Here is a 16,840-nt window from a genome sequence, read left to right on the forward strand (position 1 = left end):
ACTATTAGAATGAGCTAGGATTTTAAAAATTATTAAAGGTCATGTTTTGTCTCAGATTCACAAAGAGGCAGAAAAGTTCTTGGTGTCCCTAACTCGGTCCTTCAAGTCCCATTTTTATTATTGTAGAACTTTCAGGCCATCTGGTTGGACACAGGGACTAATCTCTGCCTGTGAACCAATAGAACAATTCACATGAATGAGCTAATCTATCCAGAACAGAAATCTCTCTCTTGAGGATTTGAAGAGAGATTCCGGTCTGCACAGGAAGCTACTGAGGGTTATGGGCAAGGTGGAACTAAAGAGGAATAAAAAGTGACCAATGCAGCAGGACCACTCCAGTCAAGAGGAAACAACCCAGTGTAAGAGAGGCACAGAAATGTAGATCGACTACCACTGGAAGGGTAGATCTGTCCACCCCTGGCTCCTAAGGGCTCCCCAGGTCCCATGGAGCCCAGCTGTGCCGTGGTTCCTGTTCTTGGATTTCAGTGGGATTCCTCATGTATTTTGACAGCTCCTCCCCTCCTTCCAGGTTTGACTGGTTTGGACTGTGATCTCTGGACCCAGAGAACCACAATTAATGGACTACAGCAACCAGATATCTTTCTCTTTTCAATAAAAAGGAAACAGTTGAGGAGAAGAGATGTGCACATTTGTTTTGCTTTTCCCCCTTCTGGCTTCTCACCATGAGGTCTAGTTCTTGGCTTCTGATCAAATGAATTCCTTAAAGAGAATTCAGAGGAGAAGAGGGTCCTCCCCTTCTTATGAACTCCTGGTGTGCTGACTTGAGCGATTTAACATCCATTCATTAATTTTGTTGGGGAGGGGGAAGCAAAGAGTAGCACGTTCTCAGATCCTTTTCTTTGGTGTAGCTATTAAAATGCTGTCTTGGTGGTGGTAGCATTGTGGGGAGAGCAAAATTGTCTCACAGTGTAGGAAACGTAAGAGGAAAAACAACTCAATGGAATACATACTGGCTGGGATTGCCGTCAGAAGCGTTGAACACACTGTTGCCTTGGTCATTTTATACTACGTCTAAGCCACATTGACTGAGGCATGGTTCCCGAATCTGTAAAATAGGATGTCATAGGCATGTAATGTGAAAAGCTCTAATAAGCCCGGCAGTGGCGCACGCCTTTAATCCCAGCACTTGGGAGACAGAGGCAGGAGGATCTCTGGGAGTTTGAGGCCAGCCTGGGCTACAGAGTGAGTTCTGAGAAAGGCTGCAAAGCTACAGAGAAACCCTGTCTTGAAAAAAAAAAAAGACCTAATAGGTTTCAGAGAAAATGTCATTTCCATCCATGATCTGATCTTTGCTTAAATTCCTTCCCACTTCTTTGCATCCTCTTATGGCTCTTAGGGATTTTGCAGAGTCTCTCCACTGTGTACTATTCCCATGGGTATTCTCCAAACTGCTCTAAAACTTGTTCTTCTTTTAGCTGTATCAGTATTTTGCCTCCACGTATGTATTGCATTGCATGCATGCCAGGTGCCCATGGAGACCTGAATGTCAGGGTCCCTGGAGTTGTGAGTCATCACCTGAGTGCTGGGAAGTGAACTCAGTTTCTCTACAAGGCAGCCAGTACACTGTACTGCTCAGCCATCTCCTCAGCCCCTCCTCAATCCCTTTTTCCAGAATGCTGTACCATCATCCATCTCTGACTCTTCCTGGAATATAAGCACAGGAAGCATAAGAGTTCATTTGGTTCATCACTCTACTTCTAAAGCCCATAACTGAATAATTTTGCATTTGGGGATCAGTAAAGGTAAGCATTACTTCTGACCTAGTTTACTGGTATTGCTCCTTAAAAGAAATTCTTTATCCCATGTAGTAGGAATCTCTATTGCAAATCGATGGAAATCAAATTTTCTTTCAAGCCATAATCCAAGCTGCTTGCTGCCTCCTGACTTCTGGGTTGTGCTCATGTATGAGTCCGGTGTTGGCTGGTCTGGTCAGACTATCTAAATAGCTGGAGCATACCTGCTTCCACAGGCCCTCTTACTTATTATGTCCCAGCTGCTCAACTCCTAACTTTGCAAAATAGCCCACACAGGCCACCTTTAGCGGCAATTTCATGTATGGCTCATATTTGAATTCAGAACAGCTAGAATGTGGCATCTAATAGACTAGAAATAAAAGCAGCCATGCTAGACAAACAGGCAAATATACATAAGTTTAGAATTATATAAATATAGAATTAAATATTCTTTTATGATTATTAGGATGTTGAAAAATAGTTATTTTGTGTGTCTGAGAAGATTGACAGGCTTGAGATAGTCTCTTTATGGGAGTTTGACTTAATCATTCACTAATTGGCTTGTTAATTCAACACAAGTTTCAACAATTTTCAAGGGATTTGGAAATTGTCTCCTTCATTGTGATTGTATCACTAGCCAATTATAACAAATAAATTCACATGTGCTTTGTGTTTCATTGTGTTCTGTGTATGGAGTGATTCTTTTCCTCACAACAACCCTAGAATGCTCTTGGATAATGCTCTGTCCTATTACCCAAGATGTGAAAATTGAGTTTCAGTCAAAAAAAAGTAACTTTTTTTTTTTTTCATGATCTTAACTGCTGGCACATGGCAGAACTGCTTCTTCAACCCTGGGCCTGTGTGACAAAGAGACGGTCCCTCCTCAGGGACCTAGCACTTGAGGTGGAGTCAAAGAAAAAGATTGAATTGTGGCTACAACCTGAGCTCCTAAGAATCTTGACAAAATTTCACACACATACAAATTGCCTCCAGTGAAGGGGCATGAGGAAAGAAATAGACATTTATAAGCCAGTATCTCTGCACCAGGCTAGGCTGGGACTGTGACATGAGGCAGTAGGTCTCTTTCATCTTAGTTTTCCTGGTTTACGACAGCGAGGGACATTTTCTCTGCATTGGACAAGAAATACTTGGAAATTCTCTGATGCATTCCAACATGAAAGATTATGTAAATGCACACATCTTTCAATGCTACCTAAAAATTCCCCAGGACTCAGTTCAAAGAGCAGCTACCAGGCAGGCTGAACATTTTTAGCTATGACTCCAGTTCCTCGAGCTGGCCCTGGAAATATTTGGTTCATCACCATACTGCAAATTCTCCTACTGCATGCAGCTTCTTTTTAAAGGGTATTAGATGCCTAGACCCCATGTCCAGTCTCCTGTATCAGACTTTTTGTGACTTACAGCTAGCTTCTCGAATGACTCAATCTCCATGGTTCTAATGATATCATACGCAACACCTTTCATCTTGTCAGCCATCCTGTGACATGCCCTGTATTGAGGGGCATGCTGCTGGTTCTGTTTGTCCGAACTTAATACTTCTATGTCTAGCTAAATCTCTGGATCATCCTGCAAGATATCCTTCAAACACAATTCACGTTAATCTTCTACTTTCCTGGTGGCATCAAGTACTTTGCTTCAACGGTGTTGTGAATTAAACGCATTGGCTGGGTTGGCGAGATGTCTCAGCAGGTAAAGTTGACCATCTCTAAGGTTTCAACCAGAGTTTTCTCCGAGGGGAGAGTAAAAAAATGACCCCACAAGTTGTCCTCTCATGTCCATCCATGTGACACGCCGTGTGTGCACTCACTCACACATACAACAGAGAAATGCATTTAGTAATTTTTCCAGCACCGGGCAGGTTACTTTACCACTCTATGCTGTGGTTTGTCCTCTGTGATGGTACCATGACCTTCATCACAGATGATGAAAGTCTAAAGGATACATACAATCCACGTGAAGCTTGTAGAGGGAAACTTAAGAAAAAATAACATCAAGTAAATGTTAATGGTTAACCACATGTCAGTTGCCCATTGTGTGAATCTCCATCTCGTTTATAACTCTACCTAGCAATTTGCTTGTATTTCCTTCATTAGGTTATAAGCTTCTTAGGGGACAGGGAACATGGTAGAAGCATTCTTAGTCCAATACAGAGGAACATTATATAGACCTACACAGGTGTTCAGTAACCATTACTGACTAACTGGAGAAATTTAAAGTCTTTCCCCAATGGATGATGGTAATGTGGCTTCCTCAAGAACTCGTTGCATACATGTTGGATGAATGCTGGTTACATGTCACTGGCAAGTTAATGTCCCGTCTTGGCTAGTTTAGCATAACAGAACACTATGCATCAGATGGGTGACACAGCAGACATTTTTTCCTTAGTTCTAGAGGCTCAAAACCTAAGGTTGTAGCTGAAGGCCTTGTTTCTGGCCAGCAGAAGCTGCTTCTTGTTGTGTGTTTGTGCTGAGGAATGAAACCAGTCTCTTTTCTTCCTATGAGGTGCTCATTCTACTGAGGAACTCTTCTCTCACAACCTCATCTAACCCTAATCACCTTAAGGTTCCATCTGCTAATGTCAATGTTGGGGACTAGGGCTCCAACACATGGATTGATTCCAACAGGCAGCACAAAACTATTGTGCCTCAGTTTACTTATAACTACTTGTGAGGGTCGTCTGGTGAAGATTATCGTAGCAACTGACACAGTGTTTGTGTTTCTAGGTCTTTCCTCCATGTGTGTGTGCGTGCGTGTGTGCACGTGTGTGTGTGTGTGTGTGTGTGTGTGTGTGTGTGTGTGTGTGTGTATAAGAGAGAGAATGAGAATGTGTAGTGGGGTACATGTGTATGCATGACTGTTGAATCTAGACTTGCTCTTCAAGTGACATCCATTCATTGATTTTTGAGATGGAGGCTCTCCAGTCTGGAACTCTGCATGTAGGCCGGGCTGCCTGGCTGGTAGACTGTCAGAGCCCCAGGATCTGCCTGTCTCTATGCCAGCATGTCTCTACAAGCACATGTCACCATTTTTTTATGTGGGTTTTGGGACTTGAACTTGGGTCTTTGTGCTTGTAAGGGGAGCAATTTACCAACTGAGATATCTCCCAGTCCCTTCCTATCCATTTCCTATGGGCATCCTCCATCTACCCAATGTTAGGCGCATGTTAAAAAACACTCAAGAAATAAATTCTTCTGAATTGCTTTCTTTTTTTCACCTTATGAAATGTCATCCAGACTTCTCAGCTTGTGCTTTCCCAGCACTAAGATCTTCGCCAGACTGTAGAAAATGGCATGCTTCAGGAGAACCTTCTGCCAGGGCATGGAGTAGATGCCAGAGACTCTTTATCCTCAGCCCTGTGGGCAGTGGGCAGGAACCATGAGACCACAGTTTGCCCCAGTGGGTCTGAGTTAAACCTTCTTCCAGCCACATTATACCCCCCGGCACTGAGCAATTCTTTCTTGTATGTGTTCCTCCTCACAACACAGAGCTGCGTGTGTGTCAGGGCAGACCTTCTCACTATTCCTAAGAAGGAGCGTAGAGCCTGGTCCATATGGCTGTACAGGGTAGTGGGGACACACAATTGCTTCACAAGCAACCAGGTTTAGAGACCTGGGGCTAAGACAGGTGTGTGGTATTGGATTTTTATTCGAAACTGTGTATCTTTTGAGGGGCTCTCACTTGGAACAAATGGGAGTGGCTTAGAGAAGCGCTAACCAAAGTCTTGAAAGAAAAGTCTGTGGGTAATTTAGTTCAACATTCACAAGACTCCACTTAACTCAGGGTAGGTGCGGCATGCTTTGCTCTGAGGCCATATAGTTTTCAGCAGTTTGTGTTTGAACAGTAAACCCAAATTTGATTCTCTTCAGATTCTAGAACCCAGTGGCTGCTCAAGGAACGTGTGTGGAATGAGTGATTAGGTGTTTTTCTCCTAGTCCGCTGACTCCGGGCTAGCCAAGATGCTGTGTTCTCTTCAGGGGCTTGAGCAGTACACTTAGTTGATTGGTTGATAACACATAATAACTTTATTCAGCATCAGGAAAAACCTAAGTGAGAGAGAGAGAGAGAGAGAGAGAGAGAGAGAGAGAGAGAGAGAGAGACGGAGACAGAGAGAGAACATTAGTAGAAAATCTTTTTTTAGAAGCTCATTTACAAACAACAAATTGATCTCCTTGTCTCAGAAGAACAACTGAAGTATCGTTGGACACAGGTCTGGGCTGCAGCGAGGGTACCTGGGATGACCACAAACTGGAAAACTGGGAAATGGGACCAGGTAGCTTGCAGGATCAGTATAGTTTGTCATTGTTAGTTCGCTGTTGCCCTCTGCTGGTGAAACTTGTCATCTCTGGGAAACTGGAACTGGAGTTCTCAGGTACTCTCTCTCCTCCCTGGGCACATATGGCTCCTCCACCCTGCCAGGAAAGACAGGGATGCTGGTGCTGAGGAACCACAGCAGAAGTCAGGGGTGCCAGTGAGGGCTGTGTCTCACCTTGGGAGATAGATGGCGGGTTTCTGTTCTTTCACCATACTTTCTCCTTGTTTGTTGAGAGCTTGCTGGGTACAGCACAGAGACCCAGGCATAAATGTGGTATAGATTCTGCTCCAGAGGAACCTCCATTCAGTATGTGAGGTGAGTCCAACACAGAAATAAACTGTACCACAGAGACTGTGATTACGGCCAGAGGAGATGTACTGAAAACGGCTTTGTTGTCCTTTGAAGAAATGACACCCACTTGGAGGATTCGGGTCCATGCAACAGATAGCATATAAACTGGGAACTTGAAGGACAGTTTGTATTTTCCATTTTTTAATTCAATTTTTAAAAGTTTTAGTTTATTTGAAAATTATTTGAGGATTTCATAAATGAGCACACCATGTTTATGTCCTGTCCAGCAACCCCACCCCTCCAATTCCTTCCGTGTTCCCTCAATCACTTCCTGTCAAATTAATGACCTCTTCAGATGAGTGTGTACAGAGAGGGTGGAAGATAACGGAAGCCCATGAATGCCATTCTTATTGGCATGTGTTTAGGGCTGACCATTTAGGATTAGGATCTCCTCCCTGGGAAAAAGAACAGGTTCCTCCTCCCTCCAGCAGCCATTCTGTAACTCCTCATCTAGGGGTGCAGCCTTGTTAACTTTTCCTTCTTCATGTTGTTCTCTCAACTGGTGCAGTCCTGGCAGGTCTTGTGGAAGCAGATGTCTTGTTGAGAGTCCATGGGACTGGTCTTCTGCCCTGTCCAGAAAACACTGTTAGGGAACAAGTGGCTCCAGTCCTCACCACTCCTACCTCTTTCTTCCTCAGTTAAAACCTCCAGAAGTCTGTCCACCCTTTCTCTGTAACACCTGTGTCCTGCTATCCCCCTCTCTAGGGCTCCCTCCCCTAGTGGCCCTTTTTCTCTCTCCTGGCTTCCGTGGTTGCTCTAGGATATAGGCTCACACCCAAAGATTCAGAGCCAGGGTTCACAAATAACACAGACTATGTAGTGTTCGTCTTTCTGGGTCTGGGTTACCTCAGTATAATATTTTCTAATTCCATCTGTTTACCTGAAATTGTATTTGTTTAATAGCTGACTAGAATCCCCTAGTGTGTATCTAACACGTTTTCATTATCCGTTCATTAGTTGATGGACATCTAACTGCTTCCACTCCCTAGCTATTGTGACTGCAGCTGTAGTGAACACGGCCAAGCTGCATATCTGTGGACCAGGATATTGAGTCCTTTGGGTATATGCCAAGGAGCGGTATCACTGGATCATATGATGCCTCTACTTTTAGCTTTTTGAGAATTCTTCATGCTGATTTCCATAGTAGCTGCACCTCTTTGCAATTTGCTGTCAGATTGCTTTTCCTGATCTTAGCAGCTCTGAGTGGGGTGAGAGGAAATCTCCAACTAGGACCTTGTGTGCTCAAGCATTAGTCCCCCAAATTCACCAGTGGGGAATCCTAAAACAGAAAGCTCTGTACTGCAAAGGAAACAATCAACCAAGGGAAGCAAAGGTCCACCGAGTGGGGAGAATCTTTGTCAGCTGTTCTTCTGCAGAGGGTTCATAGCCAGAGCACAGAAATCTCTTCAAAAATCAGGAAAACAAACAACCAGATATAAAAAAGGGGCTATAGATCTGAACAGGCTCTCAAAGGAAATAAAAATGGCTAAGAAATATCTTTAAAAAAACTGTTTAGCAACCTGATCAATCAGAGAGATGCAAATATTTTCTAATTTTAAAAGTAGTTATTTTGGTGGCTAGGAAGACCGTTGTGTGTGCATGGGGACCCAAGTCCGTACATGAGGGCCTAAGGCCATGCATGAAGACCCAGGCCTGTATCCCCCAAAGCCATGTTAAGCTGGCATTGTGGTGGATACCCATAATCTCATCACTGGGCGTGGGGGAGTAGAGAGAGACAGAAGAACCCCGAGGTCTCAGCCAGTCAGTTTAGACAGTCTGTGAGTTCCAGTTTCAGTGAGAGGCTCTGTCTCAAAAACAAGTTGGAGAATCAATGGGGGACCCTTGACTTTGACCTCTGACCTCCACATGCATATATGTGTATGAGCCCATGCCACACAAACATACATATATTTTTATGTTTATATGCACACATATATTTGTATATACATGTGTATGTGCATATATATATACATGTGCACTCTCTGTATATCTATATCACTCTCTCTATATATATAATATCTGCCCATGCAGCACACATGCAGACATGCTTATATGCACACATATATACATATGTGTACATGCATATATATGCACTCACAATATCTATATAGTTCTCTATATGTATACTATATCTGCCTATGCCACACACATATCCATATTCTCCATATATATGTGTTTGGGGACATTTGCTAGAGAAAGGAACTGTTGCAGTGGCATGTGGGGTCACAAGTGCCCCTCTAAGAGGTGTTTGACCACATTTGCATACACGCTAAGGGTTCTTTGCTTGGAGGTGTCACTAGGGAGAGAGCCAAAACTATGCCTAGATTTGATGTCTCAATATTCGTCTCAGGCCCTTGTATATATGACCCTGCTATGTGCAACATACCGAGTGTATCATTTTAGTTTATGCAACTTTATAGCAGAAGTGATTGCATTCAGTCCAAAGGGTTAGGTTTTGTGGGTAGTAAAAGAGATCATTGATGTCCCAGGCCTCAGTAATCTCCCTGAGCTATAGCAGCTCTGGGTGGCTGTTATTCCTTTTCCTATGTTTGTTATTATTACCTTCCAAACTTCAAGGGCATTTGTTTCAAGACTATGTGGGTCAATGTTTGCATGAGTTCTTGAGGAAATGAAGATATGACCAAAGTCCAAATAAACACCACCACCTAGGAGCTGGGGATGGGGGCCTGAGTTATTTATAGGCCTAAGTTTTTACTTGAATTCAGACATCCCCACGTGTAAATTATGCAGAGTCTGTGTCACAGCAGAGCACTCTGTGTTCCTAAAAAGAATCCTCCTTTTTCCCGGAATCTTTTACCTTTAAAATAAATCTCATTATGGAGTGCTGACATTTTCAGTAAAACCATTCAACCAAAAGCTGCAGGTTTTTTTTCTTTCTTTCTTTCTTTTTCTCTCAGACTTAAAACAAGTGTGGTTTATTAGGCGGCCATGTATAACACACTGCTAAGCAGATACGGTCTATTTAGAGAGGTTTATGTAGATAGCTGATCGGCCGTCTCAGTCTTTCCTAAGACAGAACATGTTAAGCGGACTATCAAGAATCATCTCTCAAGGAGAAGAGAAATTGAATGTTGCTGTTTAGAGTGGGTGGGAACCACAGAACCCCGACTTCAGAAGACCACTCGTATTTGAGGCTGTTTCTTTCCACCATACTGTAACTGTGACTTAACTTTCTAGCAGAATGACTGTAGATATCACCTCCTTCAAGGGGTTGTGGGCAGATGGAACACTAATACATGTAAATGCACAATGGCTGTAGCACATTGAGGTCCCAGTCAATGCTGACCCCTCCTGGGTTTTCTTTTCTTTTTATTTCATCCCTAGTTTCTTCTTTCATGCTTCTCTAGTTTTCCCTCCCATGGATGTAACTTTATTTCCACTTAACTGTCTTTATACCACAAAGAAGGTGGCATATATATTCAGTTCCCCAAAGCCCTTTAGTGACCTGTGTCCACACCAGTACTAATCACTGAGAAGTTTAGAACCCCAATGGAGTCACTTCCCATACTCCACCACCAGAATAGTGAGGAAGTATTGTGTCCACTTAATAGACAAGTTACTCAAGCCCAAAGAAGTTTTAAACTCTATAATCATACAGGATTATTAAATGATAGAACTTCATCTTTCCATTCACATAGTCATTTTCTCCAATGGACTCAAAATCACCGTTGACATCCATTTATTTGCTCAGAAACATATGTTTTATTTCATAAACACATACACATTTCCTCATACATTTTGTTGATAACCCATACTTGAACTATGCCACTTTCTGTAATAAATAAATATTTATTCTGCATGTTAGTGTCCTTATGGTACCCAAACAGTTTGTATATTATTCCTTCTTAGAAATTATGTATATTAAATAAGTCATACAATAAAATCAGTCAGACTCAAAGACCATTTGATGAACTTCCATACAGTTGAAGCTGCCATTCAGAATGGAAGCCATAGAACTTCACATTGGCCTTTATACTTTCACTATCAAAGATATTTATATAATTACAATACAATTATATGTAATAATAATTATGTAATAGAATACAATACATTTGCAATATGTTTATAATGAATGTAAAATTCAAAATAAATTATGTAGATCTATGCAGGAAGAGAAAGGATGAAGCCACTTCTAGACAGCCTAATGAGGCGACAGGCTTATGAAGTAGCTTAAGAAACCCATGAATTTGAACCATGACTAGGACACTGAGCGTTCTCTCTGCTGTAAGATGAGTTACTCTAGGCTGTATAGAAATGGGTAATTGTCTTAGGAGCCTTGGATTTGACCCTAAGTTAAAGGGAAGTTGTACAGTAAATTGGAGGGTGTGGCTGGAGTTCTCCTGGTCCTGCCTGGCCCATAGTCAGGACAAGTCTCTCACCTGCCAGTCCCGCAGCTGCTCAGACCCAACTGAGTAAACACACAGAGACTTACATTACTTATAAACTGTATGGCCATGGAAGGCTAACTGTTCTTATATCTTAAAGCAACCCATTTCTATTAATCTATAAGTTGCCACAAGGCTCATGGCTTATAGGTATCTTAACATCTTCTTGTGGTGGCTGGCTGCCAGTGTCTCTCTCCTCAGCCTTCCACTTCCCAGAATTTTCCTCTCTCCTTTTCCTGCCTGTACTTCCTGCCTGGCTACTGGCCAATCAGTGTTTTATTTATTAACCAATCAGAGCAACACATTTAACATACAGAAAATCCCACAGCAGGAGGGAGTAATGCCATTCAGTTTAAATCTTAAGAACTGCACCATAGCTGCTGCTCAGGATATGGGTGGGGGCAAGGTGTCCATAACACAAAACCACTAGATTACATGTGGTCAGAATTCTGACATGAATTGGTCACAAAACAAACATGTAAATCTTTTAGTACAAAACACACACTAAATTCTAGTAAGTCATAAAGTCTTTTTAAAATCTATTTATTTTATATATGTGCATATTTTGGCAGCATGCATGTATGTGCACCATGTATATGGCTGGTGCTCACGGGGGCCAGATCTCTTAGAACTGGAATCACAGATGGTTGTGAACCACCATGTGGATGCTGGGAATCAAACCCTGGTCCTCTGAAAGAGTAGCCAGTGCTCTTGACTGCTGAGCCGTTTTGCCAGCCCCATAAGTCATGAAGTCTTATATCCTGAAGGATCTGCTATATTGACAAGAACTGCAGAATACAACTGCTCCCTCTTAATTAGAAAGCACTGTTATATTTCCTTCTTGTTTTCTTTCAGAATTCTTAATTCACAGCCAAAACACTCATCTTGTGCCCCAAAAGTCTCTCACTTTGGGAGCGAATCAAGTTGGTAAGCACTTACCAAGTGTCTGTTGCTCAGTTGCTTGGCTATCTCTTCCCCAGATGGATGTGATTGCTTAGGTCATGGTGATCCTCATTTAACTTTGTTTCATCTCCCGCATAGCAAATGGTTCCTGGAGATCAGTGTAAGCTAGTTGATAGTGAGAGGACTTTGTAGTGCAGCCTGAGTTAGGACAATGACATTCCTGGTATCCTGGAGGAGGACTGCTCCATGAAGGCTTTCTGGAAAGCTGGGAGGGTAGGAAGTACAAATCGGTTGGAGGTCAAGATGATGCATACTTGGGTTTTCTCAAATAGGTTTATCTAATGGGGAAGCATCTGGAGCTCTGTGGTCCTCAGACATTTATTTCCCTGGCTTCCTTAGTCTTCCCTAGTGGTGATATTGTATTCCCCAATATATTGTGTACCCTAATAAATTTATCTGGGGTCAGAGAACAGAACAGCCACTAGACAGACATAGAGGCCAGAAAGTGGTGGCACTCACACCTTTAATCCTAGCCTTCTGGAGGCAGATATCCATCCAGATCTCTGTAAGTTTAAAGCCACCCTGGAAACAGCCAAGTATGGTAACTCACACCTTTAATCCCACAAAGTGAGCCTTTAATCCCAGGAAGCAAAGGCAGTAAGCAAAAAGGTGTATAAGGTGTGAAAACCAAAAGCTAGAAGCTTTTTGGCCTGGTTAATCTTTTAGGCTTTTGAGAAGCAGTTTAGCTGAGATCCATTTGGATGAGGACTCAAAGGCTTCTAGCCTGAGGAAACAGGATCAGCTGAGGAACTGGCAGGTCAGGTGTTTGTGGCTTATTCTGCTTCTCTGGTCTTCCAGCATTCACTCCAATACCTGGTTCCAGGTTTGTTTTAATCAATAAGACATTTTAAGATTCATGCTACATTCCTTCAACTCTCACACCTGGGGCAGATTGTCAGACAAAGGGTGGCAGGAGGTATTTCTTAGCCCCCTTTTCTGTGCAGTGCCTGATGTCTTAGTGGATGTTGTTATTTCTGTTTAAGAGGCCATGCAATCATTGCTTCTGCCCTGCGGTTATTCCTCCAGGATTGACCACTGGAACAACGAGAAGGAGAAGGTCCTGTTGCTCACGGACAAGACCCTCTTGATCTGCAAATATGACTTCATCATGCTTAGCTGCGTGCAGATGCAGCAGATCCCTCTGAGTGCCATCTGTCGCCTCTGCCTGGGCAAGTTTGTCTTCCCAGGGATGTCTCTGGACAAGTGAGTAAGATGCCTTGTACTTGGAGCAGCTGTGAAGCAAGGGAGACATATGCAGGGACATCGATAACATGGTCAACTGAGTAACGTAAGCTGGAAGAAGCAGAGGAGAAGGGAAGTCCTACCATTAAGCTCATCAAAGTATCAAGTTAGCTTCTGCTCTATGTTAAGCACCAGAGATGTGATTTGAAGCAAACTGGTAATTTAGAATGAGAATCTAAGTAAATAGCTAAATGTATTTAAGTAGTGAGAGCTATGAGTATATGGAGGAAAAGTTCCTACTCAGTTCATATGGCAAACAATTAGAGAAGGTTTCCCCGGAGAAGCGCTTGAGCTAGTGTTTGTTGTTGGGCAGGAGCTACCCAGGCAAGAAGAACAGCACTCCAAGCAGAGGAACAGCATGGCCCCATGAGGAAGGCAGAGTCAGGGGCATTCAATATGGTTGGGTATTCAAGTTGTTCTGTAAAACTAGACCTCCCCATAGTCAGGAGCTGTGTAGTTTTTCAAACTCCACCCTGGAGCTCAATAGTCACAGACCATGAACAAGGGACTGGGTGAGGTCTACAGAGGAGGAGTGTTGACGTGGGTGCGTGGTTGGGTAGCCATCTTCATCAAAGACTGAAGGCTATATGATCTCTGCTCACAGAACTGTCAGCTTACAGAAGGTTGGCGTTATTTGTTGCTGCTATTGTTGTCCACTAAGCACCTGGCACTGGGCTTGGAACGTTCTCAGATCTGAGAACTCAAGCACCTTGAACCAGCATATCGTTTTCTCGCCAAAACTTACCATATCAAAGAGCTGTGTTTCATTTGCTCTTTGAGTGGAAACAAGAAGTAACTGACCCATTTAGTTTATCAACTTTTAGAACAAGTATGTTTTTCAAAAATGTGTTCACATTTAAAATACATTTAAATGTCACAAAATATTAATTTTAAGACCTCTATTTTCCACTCCTCTGGACCCTCTATCCAACATTCTTTACACAGACACCAACAATTTATTGCTTACTTTTGAAGACATTGCCTGCAGATACAAACTAGCAAACAGTCTCTATGTGTATACCTTTAAAACTCGACACATCTGCAGAAAAGTTCCAGCCTCTGTTACTGCAGAGTGTTCCTATCGAAACCTACTTAGCTGGCTTCTCACCGATGGCTGAAGGACAGCCACCTTTGCCCTAGCTACTGCCAACTGTGCTCCCATAAATGGTCTTACTTGTGGGACTTCGCATAAATGTGCAAATGCATCTGTAACCTAGAGTTCCAGGAGTGGAATTTGTTAGGTTAAAGTCATGTGAATCTTGACTCACAGAGATAGTCAAATGCCTACCGTATAAGATGTAAATGTTGATACAAGAGGGTATCCTTTGGTACCAAATCTCACCAACATTGTATAATGAAACTTTCTTACTTTGCTAGTCAGCTAGATTAAAGAAATTATTATTTTTTTTGTTTAATTTACATTAGGAGAATGTGAAGGGAGTAAATTTTTCTATAAAATGCCCCCTTTTTGACGAGACCAAGTATTTGTCCTTTTGGAGTTGTTAGAGATGCTTATGTGTCAGAGAATATCATCTCTTTTCTTTTTTGGCAGGGGTTGGGGGAAGGAGCTTCTTTCTTTCTTTCTTTCTTTCTTTCTTTCTTTCTTTCTTTCTTTCTTTCTTTCTTTCTTTCTTTCTTCCTTCCTTCCTTCCTTCCTTCCTTCCTTCCTTCCTTCCTTCCTTCCTTCCTTCCTTCCTTCCTTCCTTCTTTTCTTCCTTCCTTCCTTCGTTTATTCAAGACAGGGTTTCTCTATGTAGTTTTGGTGCCTGTCCTGGATCTCACTCTGTAGACCAGGCTGGCCTCGAACTCACAGAGATCTGCCTGGCTTTGCCTCCCTAGTGCTGGGATTAAAGGCACGTGCCACCACAGCCTAGCTAAGAATATCATCTGTTTTCTGTTGTGCATGTTGGTTGCATTTCATCCTAGTGTGTCACTGCACTTACAACTTTATAATGTTATTTTATGGCCTTTGCTTTCTAAGTGTCAGAGCTATCATTCTTTCAGGGTTTTGAAATTTTCAAGGGAGATATTATGTGTAATGAATTATAATATCCATTTCGATGTTTTGAGCTCATTATTTACTTATTTATTGTTTTTTCCTTGTTTTTTATTTATTATATTTGTGTTTTAATTTCACACATCAGCCATAGGTTCTCCTGTCCTCCCCCCTCCCGCCCCCGTCCCCACCTTGTCCCCAGCCCCTCCCCTCCATTCCCATCTCCTCCAGGGCCAAGACTCCCCTGGAGATTCAGCTCAACCTGGTGGATTCAGTACAGGCAGGTCCAGTCCCCTCCTTCCAGGCTGAGCAAAGTGTCCCCGCATATGCCCCAGGTTCCAAACAGCCAGCTTATGCACTAAGAATAGGTCCTGGTCCCACTGCCTAGGTGCCTCCCAAACAGTTCAAGCTATTCAATTGTCTCACTTATCCAGAGGGCCTGATCCAGCTGGGGGCTCCACAGCTTTTGGTTCATAATTCATGTGTTTCCATTAGTTTGGCTATTTGTCCCTATACTTTTCCAATCTTGGTCTCAACAATTCATACTCTTACAGTCCCTCCTCTTTCTTGACAATTAGACTCCTGGAGCTCTACTTGGGGCCTGGCGGAGGATATCTGCCTCCATTTCCATCAGTTATTGGATGAGAGTATCAGCACAATAGTTAGGGTGTTTAGCCATCTGATCACCAGACTAGGTCAGATCAGGCTTTCTCTCGACCATTGCCAGTAGTCTACAGTGGATGTATCATTGTGAATTTCTGGAGACCTCTCTAGCACTTTGCTTCTTCCTGTTCTCATGTGGTCTCATTTATCATGGTCTGTAATTGCTTGTTCTCGCTTTCTGTTCTTGATCCAGCTGGGATCTCCTGCTCCCCTAAGCTTTCTTTCCCTTCAACCTTGCCCTTCATTACTCCCACTGTCATCCCCGTTGTTCATGTAGATCTTATCCATTTCTCTGTCATTGGGAGATCCCTGTGTCTTTCCTAGGGTCCTGTTTTCTAGGTAGCCTACCTGGAGTTGTGTAGCAGTCTACTCATCTTTATTTTACATCTAGTATCCTACTACGAGTGAGTACATACCATGTTTGTCTTTCTGAGTCTGGGTTACCTCACTCAGGAGAAAGAAATTAAAGACTTCCTATAGATCAGTGAAAGTGAATACACCACATACCCAAACTTATGGGACACTATGAAAGCAGTGCTAAGAGGGAAATTCATAGCACTAAATGCCCACATAAAGAAGTTGGAGAAATCTCACACTAGTGACTTAACAGCACACCTGAAAGCTCTAGAACAAGAAGAAGCAAAGTCTCCCAGGAGGAACAGACACCAGGAAATTATCAAATTGAGAGCTGAAATCAATAAAATATAAATAAAGAGAATAATACAAAAAATAATGAAACAAAGAGTTGGCTCTTTGAGAAAATCAACAAAATAGACAAGCCCTTATCCAAACTAACCAGAAGACAGAGAGAGAGCATCCAAATTAACAAAATCAGAAATGAAAAGGGGGACATAACAACAGACAATGAGGAAATCCAGAGAACCATCAGGTCATACTTCAAAAACCTCTACTCCACAAAACTGGGAAATCTAAAAGAAATGGATAATTTTCTGGATAGGTACCATATACCTAAGTTAAATCAAGACCAGATAAACCATTTAAATAGTTCAATAACCCCTAAGGAATTAGAATCAGTCATTAAAAGTCTCCCAACCAAAAAAAAAGCCCAGGACCAGATGGTTTCAGTGCAGAATTCTACCAGATCTTCAAAGAAGACTTAATACCAGTACTC

The 16,840-nt window shown here is 42.5% G+C and overlaps 1 protein-coding gene across 1 annotated transcript in view; it reads left to right on the forward strand.

Annotated features, from left to right (window-relative positions):
- The window catches only part of Tprg1 (tumor protein p63 regulated 1), a 137,607-nt gene that overhangs the window by 56,664 nt on the left and 64,103 nt on the right, over window positions 1–16,840 (forward strand). Inside the window, exon 4 of the mRNA XM_036203223.1 lies at window positions 12,834–13,010. Within this exon, the coding sequence (XP_036059116.1) occupies window positions 12,834–13,010 (177 nt within the window). The remainder of the gene's footprint in view (window positions 1–12,833; window positions 13,011–16,840) is intronic.

This window comes from Onychomys torridus, chromosome 12 (assembly GCF_903995425.1).
Source record: "Onychomys torridus chromosome 12, mOncTor1.1, whole genome shotgun sequence".
Lineage (NCBI taxonomy): Eukaryota > Metazoa > Chordata > Mammalia > Rodentia > Cricetidae > Onychomys > Onychomys torridus.